Raw genomic sequence first — 24172 nt, forward strand, 5'->3', positions numbered from 1 at the left:
GGCTAGTTTTTTGTATTTTTTAGTAGAGACGGGGTTTCACCGTGTTAACCAGGATGGTCTCGATCTCCTGACCTCATGATCCGCCCGTCTCGGCCTCCCAAAGTGCTGGGATTACAGGCTTGAGCCACCGTGCCCGGCCTTAGCTACTGTTAACACACAGTTGACCAGACAATTGTATTTATGGTGAAGAGAAAACATAAATATAGCAAAATTTGATAACTTAGAAAAATTAAAGATTTGAAATCTTGCCACAAAAATAAAAAATTTAAAATATAAAATATAAAATTTATGGAAAATGAATATCTTAATGAGATGGATAGCGCTGTTTTTTCAGTTAGTTTATATATCCATATAGCCATAATTGAATATTACTTATTTCTTTTTTTTTTTTTGAGACAGAGTTTCACTCTTGTTGCCCAGGCTAGAGTGTAATGGCTTGATCTCAGCTCACCGCCACCTCCACCTCCCGGGTTCAAGCAATTCTCCTGCCTCAGCCTCACGAGTAGCTGGGAGTACAGGCGTCCGCCACGTGCCTGCCTAATTTTGTGTGTGTGATTTTAGTAGAGACGGGTTTCTCCATGTTGGTCAGGCTGGTCTTGGACTCACAGCCTCAGGTGATCCGCCCACCTCAGCCTCCCAAAATGCTGGGATTACAGGCGTGAGCCACCACGCCCAGCCTGCTTATTTCTTGAATGAACAATTCAGCGTTAGTTCTATTCTGACTTATTTTTCTAAATAGTACTAGAAAACCTTGTGTCTATGAGTGAGTAGCTGAGAATGGAAAGAGTTTTGTTATAGTGTCACTCATTTATTTGAGTGCTTTTTGAGTTATTTTTTAAAAATCACTGAGTGCTATCATCAAACATTGTATTTAATTCGCAATCAGCGAATGATGTGCTCAGGTTCACCTTCACTTTTGGTGAAAGGCAGGAGCTGGATGCCACCTGACTTCCAAAGGGATTTGCTCTCCAATCCTTAGAGACCATTAGATCCAATATTCAAATTATCCCTTTTTTGATATCTCAGAGGTTTTTTTTTTTTTGAGACAGAGTCTCACTCTGTCGCCCAGGCTGGAGTGCAGTGGCACGATCTCGCTCACTGCAACCTCTGTCTCCTGGGTTCAAGTAATTCTCCTGCCTCAGCCTCCTGAGTAGCTGGGATTACAGGTGCCCACCACCACACCCGGCTAATTTTTGTATTTTTAGTAGAGACGGGGTTTCACCATGTTGACCAGGCTGGTCTTGAACTCCTGACCTCAAGTGATCCACCTGCCTCGGCCTCCACAGGGCTGGGATTACAGGCGTGAGCCACCATGCCCCGCCTGGCCGTTCCAGAGGTTTTTTTACCTTAGGGTAATGCACACTGATAGGATTTGGGGAGGGTTTCTAATGTGCCCTTTGTGTGTCAGAGGGAAGGTGGGAAGGGAGGATCGTCTTGCCACCGTGACCACAGGCACATGTCCGGGCAGACCAGGTCTAGGAAGCAGCACTGGCAGTGGATTCTCACCCAGACTTCTGCCCGTGCCCCTGTCGCAAGGCTGCCAGGCGGGAGATTCCTGCTTTGAGCTCTGCTGCTTGAGGAAAGGGGGAGTTGTGGCGCGCCTGCCGCTCTCGTGTTTGAGTTTGAACTCCTTTTCTGCCCCCAGGATGGTTCCTATCACGAAGATGTTGGTTACGGTGTTAGTGAGGGCCTCAAGTCCAAGGCCTTATCTCTGGAGAAGGCAAGGAAGGAGGCGGTGACAGATGGGTTGAAGCGAGCCCTCAGGTGAGTGCGGGGCTGGGAGTCTAACCTGCGTCATTCCAGCGCTTGCTGCAGAGCAGGTTTCGGTGGTTTTTGGAAGAGGTAATACAGCCACGTGGTTCAAAAATCTAAGCAACATGGAAGATAAGTCTCACCCCTGCCCCGGCTCCTGTCTGCCCTGTTTTCCCGCTTTCGTTAGTATGTTTTCAGTGTTTCTGTTTCAGGCTTCCCTTGCGGGAATAAGTGGTAGAATCTTGTGTTCTCTCTTCTCCGCGCACCCAGTAATGTGTGCCGGAGACCTTCCCCCTCCTACTGCGAGTGCACAGACAGCACCCTCATCCTCTCGGTGCGCCTCAGCAGCCCTCCGCTATGCACGGTAGCATAGTTGACATAGTTACACAGTCACGCGGGTGTCTGCGTTCGTCCATTTATGTTGCTATGCAGGAATACCAGAGGCTGGGTGACTTATAAATAAAGGAGGTTTGATGGCTATGGTTGTGTGGACTGGACTGGAAGCCTGGTGCCAGCATCCGCTCTGGTGAGGCCTCAGGAAACTTCTAATCACGGCAGAAGGCGAAGAGGGAACATGGAGAGAGGGAGCAAGAGAGACAGGGAAGAGGTCCCAGGCTTATTTATTTATTTTATGGTTGTTTTTCATTTTTTGAGGCAGGATCTTGCTGTGATGCACAGGCTGGGGTGCAGTGGTGCCCTCGTTGCTCACTGCAGCCTTGAACTCCTGGGCGAAGTGATCTTCCTGCTTCAGCCTCCCGAGTAGCTGGGATCGCAGGCACATGACACCACCCCCAGTTAATTAAAAAAAATTTTTTTTTGTAGAGACAGGGGCTCCCTATGTTGCCTAGGCCAGTCTGAAACTCCTGGACTCAAGTCATCCTCCTGCCTTGTGCCTCCCAAAGTGCCAGGATTACAGGCATGAGCCGTCATGCCCAGCCCCACACTCCAACCACCAGATCTCTCGTGAACTGAGTGAGAAGTCACTCAACACCAAGGGGGTGGCACTAAGTTGTCGGTGAGGAATCCAGGCCCAGGATCCGGTGCTTCCCACCAGGCCGCGCCTCCGGCATGGGAGGCCGCGTTCCAGCACGGAATTGGGAGGGAATAACCACGAAACCATATCCGTGTCTTTGAGAATTGAAGTGAACTGAACCCGAAAAACCTGTGAATTCTGTGGGGGAGTCCGCAGACCCCAAGTTAAGAACTTTGCTCATGGAAGGTTGTGCCCTTGAGCCCCAGTCCCCAAGTGTGTGTCGCCTCCTCCCGCTGGGAAATTGGAGCATTCTTTGGAAAAAAAAAAAAAAAGGAAAACGCTCTGCAGTTTGTTCTCCGTATCAGGGGGTGGCTGCTGGGTTTTGTGAATGGTGCCTCAGTCTTCTCATGCTCATCGTCTCTGTGAGGGCAGGGGTTTGTGTCTTGTTCTCACTGTGGTATTCTCAGAAGCTAACAGTGCGGGAATGTGCCCGATGCTTACCCGACGTCAATGGGGAACGCATGGTGGGGCCCATTTTCTCCGCTGCACCTGAGAAGCCACCTGTACAAAAGTTGTACGTCTGTTCTCTGATATTCATGTGTAACAATTCTTAACCCTGGTTCACTTTTTTTTCCCTCTTGCCCTAGGAGTTTTGGAAATGCACTTGGAAACTGTGTTCTGGACAAAGACTACCTGAGGTCACTAAATAAGCTTCCGCGCCAGGTACATCAGACGTGGATGAGTGCGGATCACGCAGCAAACTCTTCTGTGTCGTGAGTTGAGTGCTTGGAGGATGCGAGGAGAAGTGAGGACTCAGCTGTTCAGAGGGTCCGGAATGTTTATTTCAGAGTTCGAATGTTAGAGCTAGCAGGAACTAATCACAACAGTTTACTTTTTAAAAAATCACATCGTTTGACAGGAATGTGAGATCTGGAGCATTTGTGTGACGTGTAGGTAGAGAACTGTGGCTGGGGGTAGTCTGTGAAGCCTCAGAGCGAGCACACAGCCCTCTGCAGCACCGCTCTCCTTCCCACACACTCCCAGCCTCACCGCTGAGCCTTCATTGTTTTCCTTAGTTCTCGTGTCATTAAGATTTAGACGTCCATTATTTCGGTCAGTACCTGTCACGTGATCTGAGCATTTGCCTTTGGAGAATGGGGTCTGTGGCCGGGCAGCCCTGAGTCACACCTGACTTGCGATGAGTAGCTTTTGGAGTGTTCCTCCTGCCTCATCTGCGCTCCGAGGTCCCTGCCATGTCACCCCCCAGGGCAGCATTTCCATCCTGTGCCTGAGGGATTCTTTTCCTCACGGAGCCCCACAAGGTGTGTGTCTCTGGGCATCTGTACAAACTCCTTTAAACAATCATTTGTAAACATGATTGGATTCAGTTTGCTAATATTTTGTTAGGCTTTTTTTTTTTTTTTTTTTTGAGACGGAGTCTTGCTCTGTTGCCCAGACTGGAGTGCAGTGGTGTGATCTCGGCTCACTGCAAGCTCCGCCTCCTGGGTTCACACTATTCTCCTGCCTCAGCCTCCCGAGCAGTTGGGACTACAGGCGCCCGCCGCCACGCCTGGCTAATTTTTGTATTTTTAGTAGATGGGGTTTCTCCCTGTTGACCAGGCTGGTCTTGAACTTCTGACCTCAAGTGATCCGCCTGCCTGGGCCTCCCAAAGTTCTGGGATGACAGGCGTGAGCCACGGCGCCCGGCCTTTTCCTTTTTTTAAATTGTAGTAAAACACATCACACGTTAACTATTTTTAGTGTATGGTTGAGTAGTATTAAGTGTATTCACATTGTTGTGAAATTGATCTGCAGAACTAAGACTCTATACGCATAAAACAAGAACTGCACATTTCCCCCTATTCCCAGACGCTTGTAACTACTTCCACTTTCTTTCTTTCTTTCTTTCTTTTTTTTTATTTTATGAAAGATGAGGTCTTGCTCTGTCACCCAGGCTGGAATGCAGGAGTGCAATCCTAATTCACTGCATCCTTGAACTCCTGGGCCCAAGGGATCCTCCTGGATCCTCCTGCCTCAGCCTCTCAAGTGGCGAGGACTACAGGTATGTGCCACCACACCTAGCTACTTTATTTTTTAAATAATTATTATATTTTTTTGTAGAGACACAATTTCTCTGGGCTGGTCTTGAACTACTGGGCTCATGTGATCCTCCTGCCTTGGCCTCCCAAAGCGCTGGGATTATAGCATGGGCCACTGCACCTGGACGCAGCTAATTAACTTTTTTTTTTTTTTTTTTTTTTAAGTGATGCGCTCTTACTGTGTTGCCACGGCTGGTCTTGATTTTTTTTTTTTCTTTTATAAAAAATTAGGCTGGGCGCTGTGGCTCCTGCCTGTCATCCCACACTTTGGGAGGCCGAGGTGGTCAGATCCCTTGAGCCCAGGAGTTCGAGACCAGCCTGGCCAAATGGTGAAACCCTGTCTCTACTAAAAAATACGGCCGGGCGCAGTGGCTCACGCCTGTAATCCCAGCACTTTGGGAGGCCGAGGCGGGCAGATCACGAGGTCAGGAGATCGAGACCATCCTGGCCAATACAGTGAAACCCCGTCTCTACTAAAAATACAAAAAATTAGCCGGGCGTGGTGGCGGTGCCTGTAGTCCCAGCTACTCAGGAGGCTGAGGCAGGAGAATGGTGTGAGCCTGGGAGGTGGAGGTTGTGGTGAGCTGAGATTGCACTGCACTCCAGCCTGGGCAACACAGTGAGACTCCATCTCAAAAGAAAAAATACAAAAATTAGCTGGGCATGGTGGTCAGCCTGCCTCTAATCCCAGGTCTTCTGGAGGCTGGGGCATGAGAATCGCTTGAATCTGGGAGGTGGAAGCTGCAGTGAGCCGAGATCGTGCCACTGTACTCCAGCCTGGGAGACAGAGTGAGATTCTGTCTCAAAATAATAATAATAAAATAAAAATAAAATAAATTTCTTTTGTGGACGTGGAGTTTTGCTGTTTCCCTGGCTAGTCTCAAACTCCTGGCCGCAAGCGATCCTCCCACTCAGCCTCCTTCAGTGCTGAGATTATAGGTGTATGTGTCTATTTCCTGTTTCTATGAATTTGTCTACTCTGGATGCCTCATATAAATGGAATCACATGTTTGTCTTTTTGTGACTGGCTTATTTCACTTAGTATTAATGCCCTTAAGATTCATCCGTGTATCAGAATTCCCTTCTTTTCAGGGCTGACTACTCCATCATACAGACCACAGTTTGTTCATTTGTTGAGGGACATTTGGGTTACTTTCAACCTCTTGGCTATTGTGAATGATGCTGCTGTGAATGTGGGTGTGTAACCCTCTTTGAGATCCTGTTTTCAATTCTTTTAGACATATTCTGAAGGGGATTGCTGGTCGTATGTAATCCTATTTTTCAGTTTTCGAGGAGCTGCCATACTGATTTCCATAGCAGTTGCCTCGTTTGACAATTCCACCAGCAGTGCACATGAGTTCAGGTTTTTCTAAACCCTAACCAGCACGTGTTATTTTCTGAGTTTTTGGCTTTTTTTTTTTTTTTGAGTAGCCATCCTAATGGGTGTGATATTTTATTGTGATTATGAGTTGCATACCCCTGATGATTAGTGATGTTGACCATATTTTCTTTTTTGAGACGGAGTCTCACTCTGTTGCCCAGGCTGGAGTGCAGTGGCACAATCTTGGCCCACCACAACCTCCGCCTCTGGGTTCAAATAATTCTACTGTCTCAGCCTCCCAAGTAGCTGGGACTATAGGCGCCTGCCACCACGCCAGGCGGAGAATACAAAACATTTTACCGTGTTGCCCAGGCTGGTCTCAAACCCCTGGCCTCAAGTGATCCACCTGCCTCGGCCTCCCAAATGCTGGGATAACAGGCGTGAGCAGCCACATGTGGCCTGACTCCGATTTTTATGGAGCTTCTTCGTCTTGTTTTTGTGCTCTCTCTCTCACTGACGCCTGCTTGCATCCTTTTAGAATCTCCTTTCTTCTGCTAGCTTTGGGTGTAGCTTTTTTTCCTAGTTCTTTGAGGTATAACGTAGATTTGAGATCTCCTTTTTTTTGAAAAATGTGTGCGTAACTTCCCTCTTAAGACTTTTCACTGCACCCCAGAAGTTTGGTGTGTTGTGTTGTGTTGTGGTATGCATTTGTCTCAAGGAATTCTTCTAAGTTTCCTTGTTACATTTCCTTTGACTTGAAGTGTGGTGGTGAATTTCTCCTGATTCGTGGGTCTTCCAGTTCTTTTTGCTGTTGATTTCTAGTTTGATTCCGTTGTGACTGAAAAGATACTTTATATGATTTCCATCTTGAATGTGTTAGGACTGGTTTTTGTGGCCTGACGTGGTCTGTCTGGGAGAATGTTGCATGTGTACTTGCAAAGAATGTATTTTCTGCTGTTGGTGGGTGGAATGTTATGTATATGACTGTTAGGTCCAGTTGGCCTATAGTATTGTTCAAATACTCTATTGCCTTATTCATCTTTTGTTTGGTTGTTTTATCCATTATTGAAAGTTGGGGCCGGGCGCGGTGGCTCAAGCCTGTAATCCCAGCACTTTGGGAGGCCGAGGCGGGTGGATCACGAGGTCAGGAGATCGAGACTATCCTGGCTAACATGGTGAAACCCCGTCTCTACTAAAAATACAAAAAAAAAAAAAAAAACTAGCCGGGCGTGGTGGCGGGCGCCTGTAGTCTCAGCTACTTGAGAGGCTGAGGCGGGAGAATGGCGTAAACCCGGGAGGCGGAGCTTGCAGTGAGCCGAGATCAGGCCACTGCACTCCAGCCTGGGAGACACAGCGAGACTCCGTCTCAAAAAAAAAAAAAAAAGAAAGTTGGGTAGTGAAGTCTCCTACTATTATTGTGTTGCTTTTATTTCACCTTACAATCCTATCAAAGTTTGCTTCATATATTTAGGACCTCTGGTGTTTGGTGCATAAATATTTATAATTGTTATATCTTCTTGGTGAATTGACATTCTTTTTTTTTTTTTTTTTTGAGATGGGGTCTGGTTCTGTCGCCCAGGCTGGAGTGCAGTGGCGCGATCTCGGCTCACTGCAAGCTCCGCCTCCCGGGTTCCCGCCATTCTCCCGCCTCAGCCTCCTGAGTAGCTGGGACTACAGGCGCCCGCCACCATGCCCTGCTAATTTTGTGTATTTTTAGTAGAGACGGGGTTTCACCGTGTTAGCCAGAATGGTCTCAATCTCCTGACCTCGTGATCTGCCCGCCTTGGCCTCCCAAAGTGCTGGGATTACAGGCGTGAGCCACTGCGCCCGGCTGACATTCTTATCATTATATAATATCCTCTTCTCTTCTAACAGTTTTTTGTTTTTTGAGACAGAGTCTTGCTCTGCTGCCCAGGCTGGAGTGCAGTGGTGTGATCTTGGCTCACTGCAAGCTCTGCCTCCCGGGTTGAAGCAATTCTCCTGCCTCAGCCTCCCGAGTAGCTGGAACTACAGGCATGTGCTACCATGCCCGGCTAATTTTTCTTTTTTTTTTTTTTTTGAGACTTCTGGTTGCCCAGGCTGCAGTGCAATTGTGTGATCTCAGCTCACTGCAATCTCTGCCTCCCAGGTTCAGGCGATTCTTCTACCTCAGCCTCCCAACTAACTGGGGCTACAGTTAGTAGGTGTGTGCCACCGTGCCCAGCTAATTTTTTCTATTTTGTAGAGACAGAGTTTCACCAAGTTGGTCAGGCTGATCTCAAACTCCCGACCTCAGGTGATCTGCCCACCTCGGCCTCCCAAGGTGATGGGATTACAGGCGTGAGCCACCGCACCCAGCCCTAATTATGTGTTTATTTATTTGTTCTAGACAGAGCCTTGCTCTGTCGCCCAGGCTAGAGTGTGGTGGTGGTATCTTGGCTCACGGCAACCTCTGCCTCCCAGGTTCAAGTGATCCTCGTGCCTCAGCCTCCTGAGTAGCTGGACTACAGGCACCCGCCACATGCCCAACTAATGTTTTATATTTTTAGTAGAGCAGTGTTTTGCTGTGTTGGCCAGGCTGGTCTCAAACTCCTGGGCTCAAGTGATCAATCCACCTGCCTTGTCCTACCAAAGTGCTGGGATTACAGGTATAAGCCACTGAGCCTGGCCCCAAATTTCTCTTTTTTTTTTTTTTTTGTTGAGACAGAGTTTCACTCTTGTCACTGAGGCTGGAGTGCAATCACGGCAACCTCTGCCTCGTTGGTTCAAACCATTCTCCAGCCTTAGCCTCCCAAGTAACTGGGATTATAGGCGCCCACCACCACGCCTGGCTAATTTTTGTAGTTTTAGTAGAAATGGGGTTTCACCATGGTGGCCAAGGTGATCTCGAACTCCTGACCTCAAGTGATCCACCTGCCTCAGCTTCCCAAAGTGTTGGGATTACAGGCATGAGCCACCATTTCATAAGTGAGCGCAGCTATTCACCTCCTGGATAGGGAAACAGAGCTTTACCAGCAGCCCTGAAGCCCCATTTTGCCCTCTTCTAGTCACTGCCTTGCTTTCTTTTTTTCAAAAGTAACTACTGTCCTGTCTTCTATTCTGACTTTCATAGATTTTTTCCTGTTTTTGAACTTTATGTATGTAAAGTTCACAAATGGAATTGTACTGTAAGTGGAATTGTACAGTTTATATTTTAAGAAAATTGACCGAAGTATTAAAAAGAACATATAGACATGTAGACAAGTGCACGTATCATCCATGCTCTGCTTGATGAATTTTCAAACCAAACACATCCACATAGCCAACATCTGAATCAAGACAGGACATTGCCAGTACCTAGAAGGCCCAGCTGTGTTCCTTGCAGTCATTGCCATCCCCTGCCCTCCTTCCCACTACTGAGCAAACCACTTTTAACAACACAGATTGGCGGGTGTGGCGACTCACTCCTGTAATCCCACCACTTGGAGAGGCTAAGGAGGAAGGATGGCTTGAGCCCAGGAGTTGGAGACCAGCCAGGACAACATAGTGGGAGCCTGTTTCTACAAAATAAAAATAAAAATTAGCTGGGCCTGGTGGTGCACGCCTGTAGTCCCAGCTACTTGGAAGGCTGAGCTGGGAGAATCATTTGAGCCTAGGAGGCCCAGGCTGCAGTGAGCTGTGACTACGCCACTGCACTCCAGCCTGGGCCACAGAGCGAGACCCTCTCTCAAAAACAAACCAAAAAAAACAAAGCCACAAATTTGTTTTTATTGTTATGTACTTTTTTGCAATCCTACAGTTTGAACTCTTTGTATCTTACTCGAATTCAGCATGGTTGTGAGGTTCGTTCATGGTGTGTGCAGCAGTTGCATTGCTGTATCGTTTTCTTTTGCATGAGTATGTGGCAGTTTACTTTTCTAGTCCTTTCCTAGTAGACATTTTGGTCTGTGTAGCTTTGGATGTTGTGAATGGAGCTGCTGTTGGCATTCTTCTGCTGTACATTCACGCTCATTTTTTGTTGGGAATCATTGGGTGAGAAGATAGGTACATGTTTAGTTTTAGCAGGTTCCTCCCGTGTTCCTGTGTGGCTGTGTTAATTCACACCCCATGTGGCCTTGTGTAAGTTCCAGTTGTTTCGTATCTTCGACAGCACTTGGTATTGACAGTCTTTCAAAAGAGTTTTCGAAGCTCATTTCTTTTTTTTGAGACAGTCTTGCTCCGTCGCCCAGGCTGGAGTGCAGTGGTGCGATCTCAGCTCGCTGCAAGCTCTGCCTCCCGGGTTCAGGCGATTCTCCTGCTCAGCCTCCTGAGTCGCTGGTGTGTGCCACCGTGCCCAGCTAATTTTTTTATTTTTTTATTTTTTGTATTTTTAGTAGAGACGGGCTGTTACCCAGGAGCTCCTTCAATTTTTTTTTGTATTTTTGTATTTTTGCCGTGTTGGCCAGGCTGGTCTTGAACTCCTGGACTCGAGTGATCTGCCTTGGCTTGCCAAAGTGCTGGGATTACAGGCATGAGCCACCGTGCCTGGCCAAAACTCATTTCTTTTTAAACTACTCGTTTATCTTTCAATGTAGATATGAAATCTACACTATAATTTTCATTTTCAGGTCAAATGTAATCATCTTAATCCCTCATATTCAGATAATTATTCCATCAGCATCAGTTTTATGAATTGAGAGATGTTTTCCCAAGTGAAAGTATTCTGGATTTCTGTAGGAATCAGTGTGGAAATGAAATCATTTGCCCTGTGCCGCGCACACAGGAGTGTCCGTTCTCATGTTGATGAGATGCAGGACCAGCCCCGTCCTGGAAGATTCCTTGCAGCCTTGGCTGGCAGCCGACGTCCGTGCCTCCCGGGTGTTCTTCCCTCTGTTGTCTGAAGGGTCCTTCGTGATGCCACAGCGTACCTGAGGCTGCCTCAGTGACAAGTGCTCTTTCCAGGGGTGGCCCTGGCAGAAAGGGGTGAGAAGGTGCAGACCTCCGCAGAACCGTGTGTGCTCACTTCCGTGGAACAAGGATAAGGAGGCAGCACAGACAGACCCAGCTGCCGAGGAAAGATTCCAATTCGATTTTACAGAACATCTGCCCTAAGGCAAAACCAAAGAAGGATTCCTTTTTATCAAAACTTCACTAAGACAGAAGGGTATAAATAAAACATGAAATTGTTTGGCTTCTCCTCGTAGTACTACTTGGAAGTTGTAGATCCTTTGCCTCAGCAGGACCTAGAAGGCGCAGTGGATGGAGGATATCAAATGCGATTCTCCAGGAATCTATACCTGTGAGTCAGGGAGAAGCAGCGGAGGCCAAGAGCCCGTTGAAGGAATTTTTTTTTCTCCTCTTTCTTTCCTTACTAGTTGCCTCTTGAAGTGGATTTAACTAAAGCGAAGAGACAAGATTTTGAACCATCTGTGGAAGAGGCAAGATATAACAGCTGCCGACCGAACATGGCCCTGGGACACCCACAACTACAGGAGGTGACCTCCCCTTCCAGACCAAGCCATGTTGTGATACAGGGGGACAAGGACTGCAGCTCCCGGTATGCGGCCCAAGGCCCCTTCCTTTCCTCTCGGCCCCTTCCTGTGTCATTGGGGCTGCCTCCACCTCCCTCCTCCAGAGCCAGCCAGCCGTGTGCGTGCTCCCAGGAGCCATGGCTGTCACTCGGGGCTCCTCTCACCGTTGGTCCTCTCACGCAGAGGCCTGACTTCATCCACCGTGGAGAGCGAGGCCACGTACCAGCGGAAGCTCCGGCAAAAGCAGCTGCAGCAGCAGTTCCGGGAGCGGATGGAGAAGCAGCACGTTCACGTCTCCACGCCGTCCGCTGAGAAGAGTGAGGGTGTGTGAGAGGGGGGAGCAGGGCCCTGGGAGGTGCCTGCAGGAGGAAGTCTGGCCGCAGGGTCGCCTGATTCTCTGCCAGTAACCCTGTGGCCGGCTCCAAACCAGGCCTCGCTGGTACTTCTCTCATGCCACACGCAGGAGAGATGAGCCCAGGAAATTCAGATATTTAAATCTGCCATACATTTTCCCATTTCTAAAGACAGTGATTTTTTTTTCCCCCCCATGGAACTAAATGGGCATTGATAAAATCTTCTAGAATTAGAAATTTCAGGGTAAATAACTTTTTTGCTTCAAATACTTTGGCCATCTCTACATTAGAAAGCCTTGGCCGGGCGCGGTGGCTCACATCTGTAATCCCAGCACTTTGGGAGGCCAAGGTGGGCGGATCACTTGAGGTCAGGAGTTTGACACCAGCCTGGCCATCATGGCGAAACCCCATCTCTACCAAAAATACATAAAAATTAGCCAGGTGTGGTGGCACATGCCTGTGGTCCCCCCTACTCGGGAGGCTGAGGCAGGAGAATTGCTTGAATCCAGAAGGCAGAGGTTGCAGTGAGCCAGGATCGTGCCACTGCACTCCAGTCTGGGCGACACAGTGAAGGAGACCTGGCCTCAAAAAAAAAAAAAAAAAAAAAAAAAAAAAAGCAAGCCTTGTTTCTGAGATGTCTTCAAATACAAGGCAGAATTGGGGTTGAGAATAACAGGAACTTTTGGCGGATGGTTTATCTATCAACTTTAGTTTATTTCGGAGTCCAGGTTCAGTGGGAACAGTGATACAGACGCCTTCCTCTCTTCCTTCTCTGTCTCCCCTCCTGTTTCTCCTGCCCGTCCAGGGGCAGGTAGTCCTTACTCAGAGTGGAAACAGAGAGAAGCCTTGTCCCAGATCCCTCGAGCTCTTGCCCAGTTTTTCCCTAGGAATTGTGAAGAAGATTCAGAGGACTCGCTCCATGGTTGTTCACTGATGTGCCCCTCGGCACTCACAGGCTGAAATTAACATAAAAACTCAAACAGAACCACTTCCTGTCCCGTGGATGTCCTTACCGAGAGTGATTCTAGATGTTTAGCTTCTCAACCATTGCAGAGGCTCCCCGGTAGACTGTGGAGGAAGCCGCCCTCCAGGCCTTTCCTGCCCCTTGGCAGACAACGTGAGCCATTGTTATTTTAATCCATTTCACACATCAGGTTTTGGCTTAAGATTTTGTTTGTTGGTTTGTTTTCAGACGGGGTCTTGCTCTGTCGCTCAGCCTGGAGTGCAGTGGTGGGATCAGGGTTCCCTGCAGCCTTGACCTTCCTGGGCTCAAGTGATCCTCCTTCCTCAGCTCCTGAGTAGCTGGGACTACCAGTGCATGCTCCACACCCGCTAATATTTTGTTTTTTGTAGAGGTGGGGTCTGGAACTCCTGGTTTCAAGTGATCCTCCCACCTTGGCCTCCCAAAGTCCTGGGGTTACAGGGTGAGCCCCTGCGCCTGGTCAGATTTTAGTTTAAGATTTTGTTTGAGCAAGGGTTATGGCTGTAACAAGCAAGCCAGACACTGGACTAGATGGCCTGTAAGAACCCTTTTACTTTTGCTATGAAAAGAGAAAAGAAACTTGTCTTTCCCACTGGTGAGAAGAATTCAAACCACAGACAGATCTGTAGGTGGGACTGGGACTCGGGAATCCGAAGTTCTTTTTACTGGCTGAGGCAGTGCAGCCCGAAGCGGTGTTGCCCTGAGTGTGTGTCCTCTGACGAGAGGGGAGTGGACTCAGCTCTGAAATCCCATGTAGTGATATGATGATGACTTGTCCTTTCTCTCCTCTGAACCGTAGCGGCGCCTGCGGCCCCTCCTCTGACGCACAGCACTCCTGTAACTGCCGTCTCAGAACCACTCCTGGAGAAAGACTTCCTTGCAGGCGTGACTCAAGAATTAATCAGTAAATACCTTGAAATGCTTGTAAGCTACTGTGCTGTATGTTTTTAGCAGCCACAGAATACCTTTTAGGCAGCACAGAAGTCCTCATTTCCGTGGGTTGTCGTTGAGGGGTTCTGGCTGATCGCACGTGTCCAGTTTCTCTTTCGTCCTAACTGAAGGGAAGTGTGCTTTGAGGGGGAGGGGAGAGAAATTCCAAAAACTTTCCGAAGGTACTCGAGACATGGGGTTTCTGATGGCCAGTTTTTCCAGTGCTTTCTGTGAGAATATTTCATTCTCTGCTGCTGACACACTTTCCCTTGACCTCTGTAGAGACTCTTGAAGACAACTCTGAAAAGTGGGCTGTGACTCCAGATGCCGGGGATGGTGTGGCCAAGCCCTCGTCTAGAGCAGACCCAGCCCAGACCGCTGACACACTAGCCCTGAACCACCAGATGGTGACCCAGGACAGGACTCCATACAGCCTTTGCCACCAGAAACCACAAGCAAAATCTGGATCTTGGGACCTCCAGACTTACAGCACCGACCAGCGCGTAACAGGTAGCAGAGAGGTGTTTAGGCACAAAAATTAAAGGGAGGTCCCAGCTTTAATTCTGGGAATTTTTGAGGAAGGATGACATTTCATTTGAAGTTTGATAGAACAGGGAGCTTCTATTAGGGAAGGCGCCACACGTAGAAGATAATTGTTTAAGAGCCAGAACTTTTCCTCTGGGCTCCTGACTGCAGGTGCAGCCCTTTCCAGCTCCTGAGAATAGCAGGAAGCGGAAGCGCGACTGCAGGGGCAGGGAGAGCTTTCCCTCCTAGCAGCAGGTCTGTCGTGAGCACGATGCCACTTGGTCGAGGAGAATCATCTGCCTTCCTCCTAACAGTAATTCTCCTTCTTGGGCTTAGTCTAGATTAGGATCATTAATATAATCCAGAAATCATTAGCTGTTTATTTTAAAATCATGGCAGCTACATTTAAGCCATTTTGTCTTCCGCAGGAAACTGGGAATCTCATAGGAAGAGCCAGGACATGAAGAAAAGGAAATACGATCCATCTTAACTGAGGCACAGCCACGCGACTGGACTGTCACAAAGGGACTTTGGAAAACTGCTTTTTCGTCATGAAATTGTTCATCTCTCCTGGAGAACGAACTTGACTGCAATTTATCTTGCTTCATTCTGAACCTTACCAAGAGGATCTGAGTGCACTGCAGGTAGAGCTGAGCACTTTTGGAAAGCTGGTCTGCCACTCGGGTAGGGAGAGGCTCGGGACAGATGAAATAGCTTTTCTTTGGCTTGTGAGGCTTCCCACTATTTATTACTAAACTATTATATTAATACAGATGGACATTTTAGGAATCACCAATGGCTCCCTGCCCTCAAGCAATACAGGCCAGACTTGGTCCTAAGCACCTGCCTCAGCAATTGCCTACATTCAGTTGTTTTGCATAACGTCTGCCTTCTTTCCTTTAGGGTCCATGCCTTTAATGTTGTCCACATGACACACTGTCGATCACGGCAGGAAAAAGGTTGGAGTAGTGCTTTTACTACTTCGTATCGATCCAGGTTACAGTCTTCATTTAATATAAACTCTAATTTATGGGTTTACGACATTACAATCCTGCATTCTTTCAAGACTTCAAGACTGACATTTTTTTCCTAAGGAAGGAAATAATCATCTAAGACCAAGAAAAAAGGCTTGTTTGTTTGGTTTTGAGACAGAGTCTTGCTGTGTTGCCCGGACTGGAGTTCAGTGGTACAAACACAGCTCAACCTCCTGGGCTCAAGTGATCCTCCCACCTCTGCCTTATGAAATACAGGGATTACTGGTATGAGCCACTGTGGCCAGAAAAGGCATTTTTGAGAAAGCAAGTCATATACCTTATAACAAAATAGAATATTTATATATTGCATAGCCCCTTACCTGAAATGCTTGAAACCAGAATTGTGCATTTTTTGAGTATTTGTATATACATAGTGAGACCTTGGGGATGGGACTTCACCTGTGTTTCATATATGTACCTCATACACATAATTTTTGCATGAAACAAAGCTTGTGAATAAGAGATACTGCAGCTGAAGGGGACTGGGTCTTTTTTTCTCTTAGGGTCACTGAATGAGCTTGTCTGCCTGGTGCTTTGCGACTTGTCACACGAGGTCATGTGTGGGATTTTCCACTTCTGGCATCATGTCAGTGCTCAGAAATTTCCGGATCTCGGAGCATTTCAATTAGGGGGATACTCAAACACAGCTGTTTCTACTTCCCCATTTCAGATGTGAGATGTAACCCACCTTGACCATAAATTGGCTTTTCATAGTGTTCAGATGTTTCATAATTCTTCCCCTCAAATAATGAAGTTTGCAATTTTACTTATTTTTTTTTTCGCGAGGGTGTCTGGCTCTGTAGTCCAGGCTGGAGTGCAGTGGCGCGATCTTAGCTCACTGCAACCTCCGCCTCCCGGGATTCAAGTGATTCTCCTGCCTTAGGCTCCCGAGTAGCTGGGATTACAGGCACCCACCAAGACGCCCGGCTAATTTTTGTATTTTTAGTAGAAGAGACGGGGTTTCTCCATGTTGACTAGGCTGGTCTCAAACTCCTGACCTCAAGTGATCTGCCTGCCTCGGCCTCCAAAAGTGCTGGACTCACAGGCATGAGTCACCGCATCCAGCCACTTCAATTTTTTTTTAGACCTATTTTGGGGCTTGGCTGTGCCTAATCTTGAAGCGGTGACTTATTTTTTGGCTCACAGACCCATTTGGGAAGCTGTGAACCTGAGATAAGGAAGTCTGAAAGTACTAGCCGGCAGCTGACCATTTCTATTCCTTTGGAAGATGAAGAGGCAGCAAAAGAGCTCCCAGGAATTAGGAATCCAGTTATCAATTGCACTTAACTCAAAATAGTGCCAATGAGAATGTGAAGGAATTTTCTGGAAATGAAACCCCACAGCTCAACAAAAGCAAGTTTGGTTTATTTGAATGGTTTCATTAAATAAGTCTACAAAGGTAACAAACTGAAGCACAAAGCGCAATCTTACAAGAAGCGCAACACCCGGAGTTAGTGCAAAATGTACAATTAACGGCTGCTGGGAAACCCCCGAAGTTTGAATTTTTATCTTTAAACAGTGTACATTGTTAAATAATGGAAGGAAAACATTTATAATTCAGAAAGTTTTTAATGTGGAAAAAGATACTCAAAGTGTACTATTAACACAAAAATAATTTAAACAGTTCAGTAGCACTAGTTCATTCCTCTAGGCTTCAGTTATTTCATCCACAGGAGGATGAAATCAACAGTAAATAAAACCAGTTCTGACTTTTTGTGCATGAGTGAAAAGATGTCAAAATTATTAAACCCAAAGAACCAATGAGAATGTGCCGCATGAGGCTCCCTGCTCCTCTGGTATAAAGTATGTTTCACTCTTGGGTGGCCCCTTTCTCAGCTACTCAGCCCCTTCTTGGTTCTATCCTTACTCTCTCCACAAGAAATGGAAGCAGAGAATAAATAAGTCAGTCGTTCTATAGCAGGGGTTGAAGCCCCTGCCCTTTTCCTTTCTACCTTTTAAAACCCTTCGGCTCTCATTTGCATATTTAGGGCCATAGACCAACTTCATAAGGGAAGCAGGGCCCTTAAGGAATGAACAGGGCACGGGAGCCTCCAGCCTCTTTCTGTGGTGGTGGTGGTGGTGGTGATTTCCGGAATATGCCATTGACGTGGGTAAAAGGTTGGAAATATTTTCAGTTTCCCAACTAAGAGTCAATAAGCACCCCAAAATAATTAAGAGTCCTAGCTTCTTTGTCTGTCTTCAGAGATAACAAAGATCCTAAACATAGCCAATTAGGACAGTATTTCCGGAAAGCTCTGAAAATAATAACTACCCATTACAAGTAGGCATAGCACTAAATAACACTGATTGGTTGCAGTTATTACTTACGGGGAATATTTATTTGAAAATGTGAACATATTAGCTGTACTTCTAGAAATAAAGGTGGCACAATAGATGATGATCCTGCAACCATGTGGACATCATAAAGGAAACGAGTAGGAGTAAGTATTCTTTCCTACAATGAGTAATTCAGACGTGGAAAGATTCAGATGTGGAAAGATTCACTTTCCACAAAACATAGTACCCCAAGCTGAGAAATGCATGGCACATGTGCAACAAAGGAAAGCAATCCAAACAGTTTTTCTGAGAGCAACTTTCTCCATCTGTGACTTTTCACTATCAGGTTCCCCAACTTGAAAACTAGCCCCCACCCCCTTCTCTTTATGTTCAGTTTCTTCTAGGTCACGTCTGTTCAAGCCTAGCTCAAGTAAGAAAGGTTTATATGACAGTCACTGGCCAGGCTTCACGTATCTTCAAAACAAGTTTGTTTCCTCATTCTTCAGTCTGTCTTTCACCCAGCACACACCATTCTTTTCAGTTGCCCAATTTTGTTACAACACCCCCTCCTCACTATTCCTGAAACAGAACTTTCTGTTTTTAACCACTGATGCCAACTTAACCTCCCACCCTACTCATCTTACACCTGCTCTAGACAAAGTTGTTGAAGGACTTAAAAAAATACTTTTTCAATTTCCCTTTGGCATAACCACTGCTGGACTGCTGGGGTCACATGGACCTAAGATTTCCTTCCACATGCCCTTTATTGATCTGGGGTCTGATAAGTTGATGCTAATGGCAGAAGCAATAGAAGTCCAAGGCACTAAAATGTCCAGCAAGCAACACTGGGAAACAGAAGTATTCAAGTACAGTAATTTATACAATTTTACATTCACATTTATTCATCTAATACAATGGAAATACAAAGGAAAAAGTTAAAGTGTCTCAATAAGTAAAGGACAGAGCTAGCTTTTTTTGGAACTTTTTAAACGTTTCATATTTTACTCTTAAAACTACTGTTGTCCAACAACATTTTATATATCACAGTGTTTCCACATCAAAACTGATGGCAAAGTTACATGTCCGCAGGGAACTTAATTTTTTTTTTCCTAATTGCTAATGCTGCAGTCAAAGCTGCTAATATCTTTTGCTTAAAGCACTAATGACCTATCATAAGAAAGAGTTGCACCCCAGTCCCCTGGTATTTTTCACTGGGTTCTAAAAGAGCAAAGAAAAACAAAATAAAAAAGAGGGGTAAAAAAAAGGGAGGAGGGCAGGGTAGGAGAGAGCCCAGTAGGTTTTTGTCTCTTGTGGTTCAGATTCTTGAGGGAGTGAGGGATTCGGGGCATGAGCCCCACCCACTCGGAAGTACAGATGGGTTGGATTTTACGTTGCGTTCTCTGGCTTCCTTATGAACAAGACTTTCCTAGCCCTCATCCTCATTACTGAGTATAGATAAACAGGAAAGCATGGTCTGAAGCTGCCCCTTTACAAAAAAGCTGTTCTTTCCTTCCTCTCCCACTCCAATAACTGGAGCGGGGGAGACTCTCCACTCTGAGGGCTCAATGCAGTATGAACAACATTCCCTTCTGGCAAGAAATAACCAGTTAAATGCAGCACTAGTACTTCCCACCCCCCACCCACCCCCCCGCATCCCATCTCCTGCCCCCAGATCTATTGGGCTAACGTCTCTAGGTCTATGTGGTCCGCAGGTTGGAGCCTGGGGGGTTGCTGATGGATTTCTGCAAATTGCTGATGTTGAAATTCTGCAAGGAGGCAGTTCCCACAGGTTGGAACTGGCCAATCGGCTGTGGTGCGGGGCCACCCGTCCCACTCCACTGGGTGCCAAATGGGGTAGCTGGAAAGCCATACTGCTGTGGGGGGCACATAGACTTGGTGAAGTGACCTAGAGAGGTAGCTGATGCTGCAGAGATGGGGGCAGAGCCACCCAGGTTCGAGGTCATGGAGATGCACAGTTGCCCAGGTGCAGAGAACTTCCTTGCCATTCCAGGGCCCTGAAAACAAAACCACATGTCAAGTGTGGTGTGGGCCACGGGTATAAAATGTGTGGCGCTAACATACTTCTAGTCTAATCCTGTAAGATACAGCAAAACAGTCTTCTGTAGTATTTATTGGCTCTTTATATTTACCAAGTAAGGGTGAAAATAATCCTGATGAGAGGGGAGGGACGTCATGTGCATGTGTGTGTGTGTGTAGTTCAGGATGACGAAGGAAAAACGAAGAAAAAGTTGAGCCGACCAGTAAGAGGTTAGGAATTCAGGGAAAGGAAAAATAAAAGGGTACCTGGAGGATTTTTGCCCTGTTTTTCTAAAGTGTTAAAATTCATGAGCTACTGAAGAAGGTCATGGTGTAAGACGTTAAGCAGCAGCCTAGTTGTTTATATCACCTCAATTCAGGTGTGTGTTACGGATTCTCCACGGCAGAAGAGAGACTTACCTCATAATTCATGTGCCCTTTGCTTCCTCTCCTGCCTGAGAGAATCATGGCATCTCGGGCCCAGTTGTCTACCAACTTGTGCAAGTCATCTGTGAATGTGCCCTTCCGGCTGGACGTCATGGCAGGAGGCTGAGCTTGGGCGGCTTGGCTGTTCACTGTTGCCCCAACAGTGTTTGTGCTGCTGGTCCCTATTATAAGCAACAGAATACAAGCATTAAAAGAAGCCTAGGTTACAATTTCGGGAAGAGGGAAAACTTCACGGGATGATGAATGGCAAGCCACAGAATGGGGAGAGGATGAATTGGGAAGCCATGCAAGAAGGGAAGATTCCAAGGTTTTGTTTAGCCATTTGTTTTGGTATAATAGGGTGATGAAAACAGTTTCTCTTCAGTAGCTGCTGCTAACGCTGAACAACTCAGGATGACGGTAGGTACACAGGCAGGGGCCTCTTTCAGTCCATTCACAAAGCACCTGAGAACTGGAACTGCTCGCCAGTACGCTATCCCCGACATCACGATGCTGATGGAGGTGTAATACGATCAGCAAGGCTAGTTGCTCTGGAATTTTGCAGAATGCAGGGTAAAAGAGTGCGCTGGGCAGGGTTAAAGTAGGAGTAGGAAAAGATGCTTGGCTAAGGAGAAGGTGGGTTTCCAAACCATGTGGACATTGCCACATTCTTTAGCCCTTTTTTTTTTTTTTCAAATGGAGTCTCACTCTATTACCCAGGCTGGAGTGCAGTGGTATGATCTCAGCTAACTGCAACCCCTGCCTCCCGGGTTCAAGTGATTCTCCTGTCTCAGCCTCCAGAGTAGCTGGGATTGCAGGTGTGTGCCACCATGCCCAGCTAATTTTTGTATTTTAGTAGAGATAAGGTTTTGCCACGTTGGCCAGACTGGTCTCAAACTCCTGACCTCAGGTGATCTGCCCGCCTTGGCCTCCCAAAGTGCTGGGATTACAGACGTGAGCCACCATGCCTGGCTTTTTTTTTTTTTTTTAAGGAAGGGTCTCTTCTTTTTCTGTCACCCAGGTTGGATACAGCAGCACAATCACGTCTCACTGCAGTCTCAAGCTCCTCCTGCCTCAGCCTCCCAAGTAGCTTGGGACTAGACGTATGCACTACCACACCCAGTTAATTTTTTAATTTTTTATATAGACAGAATCTCCATATGTTGCTTAGGAACTGCTGGGCTTAGGCAATCCTGCCATGTCAGCCTCCCAAAGAGCTGGGATTACAGGTGTGAGCCACCATGCTCAGCCTAGCCATTCTTTAAATAGAGAGAAGTAATAACAGAAGTAGCATGCTGTGTTCAGAAGAGTTTTTCACCTGGACCCATAAACATGATTTTACAAACATAAATTTGGGAGGGGTTAGCCTCTTCCAATTTCCCATGAGTAAAAAACAAGATTATTCACGAGGAAAGGACTATATGGTGTGCCTGAATCTTTCAACTTCAGGAAGACATGGTTTTCCTGAAGATGACCTCAGTTTCAATTGGCTCAAGGATTCCCACTGCTTCTCCCCACTCTTCCCAGAACAGCAAGCACTCCCATGTAGAAGCGACAAGAAAATGCAGCTGAGGCAGGGTGCAAAGGGGAGGAGAAAGCTTTGCGGTTATGATGAAGGAATTCTATTTCTACGGTTTGATGAGAAAGGAAGAAGGAGTCTATGTCCTGCCTGATTTCGGCTCTGCTGGAGGGCACACTGAAGATTATTCGAAGAGGCACGTTTTGGGGAAGAGGGAAAGAAGAGTCATGGTCTTGTCTATTTTCCTTACCCCCCACTGTCTTACCAGATCTCACGTTACAGAATAAATAAAAGCTACTGAAGTCAGTTGTGAACCACTAGTCCTTAAAGGCACCCAAGTAACGCTGGGGGTGAGTCAGTGCATGCGTTTTCCTGCTTTCCAGGTCAAAGCGGCACCAGGTCACAGCAGCACACCTAACACAACCCTGCCACTTAAAAGCCTGTTACTGACCATCACTCGTCTCCAGTCAAGCTTATATCCTACCACCTGGGGAATGGCACACACAAGCATGTCTGTGCTGGAGTAACAGCTAATTCTGAGGTGAAGCTGCAGAGTGAGGAAGGTCACATGCTTCCTACCACTACGGCAAGACGTGGAACTACTGCAGTGTGAGTGTCAGCTCACTTCTTGGTGTCTGCTGGAGCCACAGGGGGATTGCTATTGCACATACAGTGTGAAGGGAAGAGTAAGTTCCCCTACAGTACAGGAAACTCAAGTGGAGAAGTATTAAAGCACAGAAAACAGACTTCCATGAACAGCAAATGTGAGAGAGTGGTGAAGTGGGAAGCACAGGCAATGAGGATGGGCAGTCATGACAGTGAGTGACTCAATCTAGAAAGCAAGCGTACATGCATGGGGGATTGTCATCCTGTTTGAACAATTATTGCTTGGTGAGCTTGATGTGAGAGACAATCAAAACAAAAAACAAATAATCACAGGGGAGCAGGGCTGTCAAAAGCTAAATACAAGAAGCTCAGGAGACATGACCATTGCTTATCCACACAGAGCTCATGCTGGGAGACACACCTCTCTGTCTGGTGCTAGTCTGTTGCCCCTGATGCTACGAGGCCCCTTTAGAACCAAATTTCACTTTTCATTTTAACCTACATTACCTAACACAGGAGTCTCTTCCCATGAGGAAAGAGAAATCATGAGGAAGAGTCAACCATACAGTTAAACCTTCACATTCTGGCTGCTGTCTACAGTCCTCTCATTAAAGAATGAAACAAACCTATCCTTTTCTAACCAGAAATTAACTCCTAAGAAGACGAGACTTGACTATAAAAGCTGTAGAAAGGCCTTTGAGAGAATATGCTAACTTCTTAACCTTTTTTAGTTCTTCTGAAAAGCCCTAATAAGTAGTATAGACTTACCCCCAAGATTCATTTTTAAATTTTCCTCCTGCCATTATAATACATTTCCCCTACTCCCACATCACCAGATCCTAGTAACAATAACCTATTATGAACCATAACTTACAGCCCAGCATCCCAAGTACAGAATTTCCCTGTTGACCCTACCTAGAACACTGTAAGTGGCCTTCTCATTAAAATATGAGAAGCCACGGTCTAAGAAGACAAACTCTAGTAAGTGGTGTTTTTCTCCTCATCAATCTAGCACACATCTCCCACTTCAATGTGAACAACGGGAGGGCATGGATTTTTGCATGCTTTCATCACTGCTGAGTTTCCAGTTGGGGTAATAACACTGCCCGGCACATATTTGCTTGACTAAAGGATCGCTCTCCTGTAGGAACCTAGGCATCCCTGATCTCCCTGTACACATCCATGGCCATTACCAATTCATGTCTGTCACAAGCTAGGCTCACATGGGGTTATCACTGAGGGCACCGACTATGAGATGGTTCCTCAGTTAAGCATGTTAAATATCTATTAGAATAGGATACAGAGCTAGATGGAAGTTAGGAATCAGGGAGCTATGAGACTGCAGAGTTGAAAGAACTCGTGGTTAACAGGCTTTGCAATCAAGGACCAAAAATAACAGAAAAGATAATTACTACAGAGCTGGTTGCAAGGACAGACTTTTTTCACCATCTTCCCTGAAGCACAAAGAGAGAAGCAATGTGTTAAAGATAAGGAAACATCAGTGTAAAATATTTAGAATCTCCAAACAGCACACAAATGCCCAGCAAGAGAAAGCAGGAGGGGAGACAGATAGGTAGGACCTGGTAGCCCTTGAATAGATACAGTTCTACAGAATGTTTCTAACTGGCTGTTAGCCGTAACGTGATTATCTGATGAGCTGTGTTACCTGGCTGACAGATGTTGGGTTTCTACACCCACTCTCTGTATCTAAAAGAGTAATGCCCTGCATTGAGGTTCTGGAATCGGAGAGGAACTCCAGTCTCTCAGGTCTCACTGCTTGAATTTCAAATACCCAAGCAGCATTTCCACTGATCCTGTCCCACTTCCTGTTTCTCCAGCTGGGCTGTTAAAAAGCACTCAATTAAATGCA

At 46.6% G+C, this 24172-nt stretch overlaps 2 protein-coding genes across 11 annotated transcripts in view; one reads left to right on the plus strand and one right to left on the minus strand.

Moving 5' to 3' along the window:
- The window catches only part of RAD52 (RAD52 homolog, DNA repair protein), an 88766-nt gene extending 72613 nt beyond the window's left edge, over window positions 1-16153 (plus strand). For all 4 annotated transcript variants that reach the window (XM_025401997.1, XM_025401996.1, XM_025401999.1 and 1 more), the window contains 7 exons: window positions 1646-1764; window positions 3373-3448; window positions 11458-11639; window positions 11797-11936; window positions 13748-13852; window positions 14161-14388; window positions 14832-16153. In XM_025401997.1, coding sequence (XP_025257782.1) covers window positions 1646-1764; window positions 3373-3448; window positions 11458-11639; window positions 11797-11936; window positions 13748-13852; window positions 14161-14388; window positions 14832-14893 — 912 coding nt within the window. In that variant the 3' untranslated portion in view covers window positions 14894-16153. The remainder of the gene's footprint in view (window positions 1-1645; window positions 1765-3372; window positions 3449-11457; window positions 11640-11796; window positions 11937-13747; window positions 13853-14160; window positions 14389-14831) is intronic.
- Window positions 16154-16781: 628 nt separating this feature from the next.
- Window positions 16782-24172, minus strand: part of WNK1 (WNK lysine deficient protein kinase 1) — a 156765-nt gene continuing 149374 nt past the window's right edge. For 3 of the 7 annotated variants that reach the window (XM_025401989.1, XM_025401988.1, XM_025401987.1), the window contains 2 exons: window positions 20172-20359; window positions 16782-19729 (listed from right to left, as the gene is read on the minus strand). In XM_025401989.1, the coding sequence (XP_025257774.1) occupies window positions 19412-19729; window positions 20172-20359 (506 nt within the window). In that variant the 3' untranslated portion in view covers window positions 16782-19411. Of the gene's footprint in view, window positions 19730-20171; window positions 20360-23714; window positions 23757-24172 lie in introns of all 7 variants that reach the window. The other 4 variants (XM_025401986.1, XM_025401984.1, XM_025401985.1 and 1 more) reach the window with 2 other exon arrangements.

Source organism: Theropithecus gelada, chromosome 11 (genome assembly GCF_003255815.1).
Source record: "Theropithecus gelada isolate Dixy chromosome 11, Tgel_1.0, whole genome shotgun sequence".
NCBI classification, from domain to species: Eukaryota; Metazoa; Chordata; class Mammalia; order Primates; family Cercopithecidae; genus Theropithecus; species Theropithecus gelada.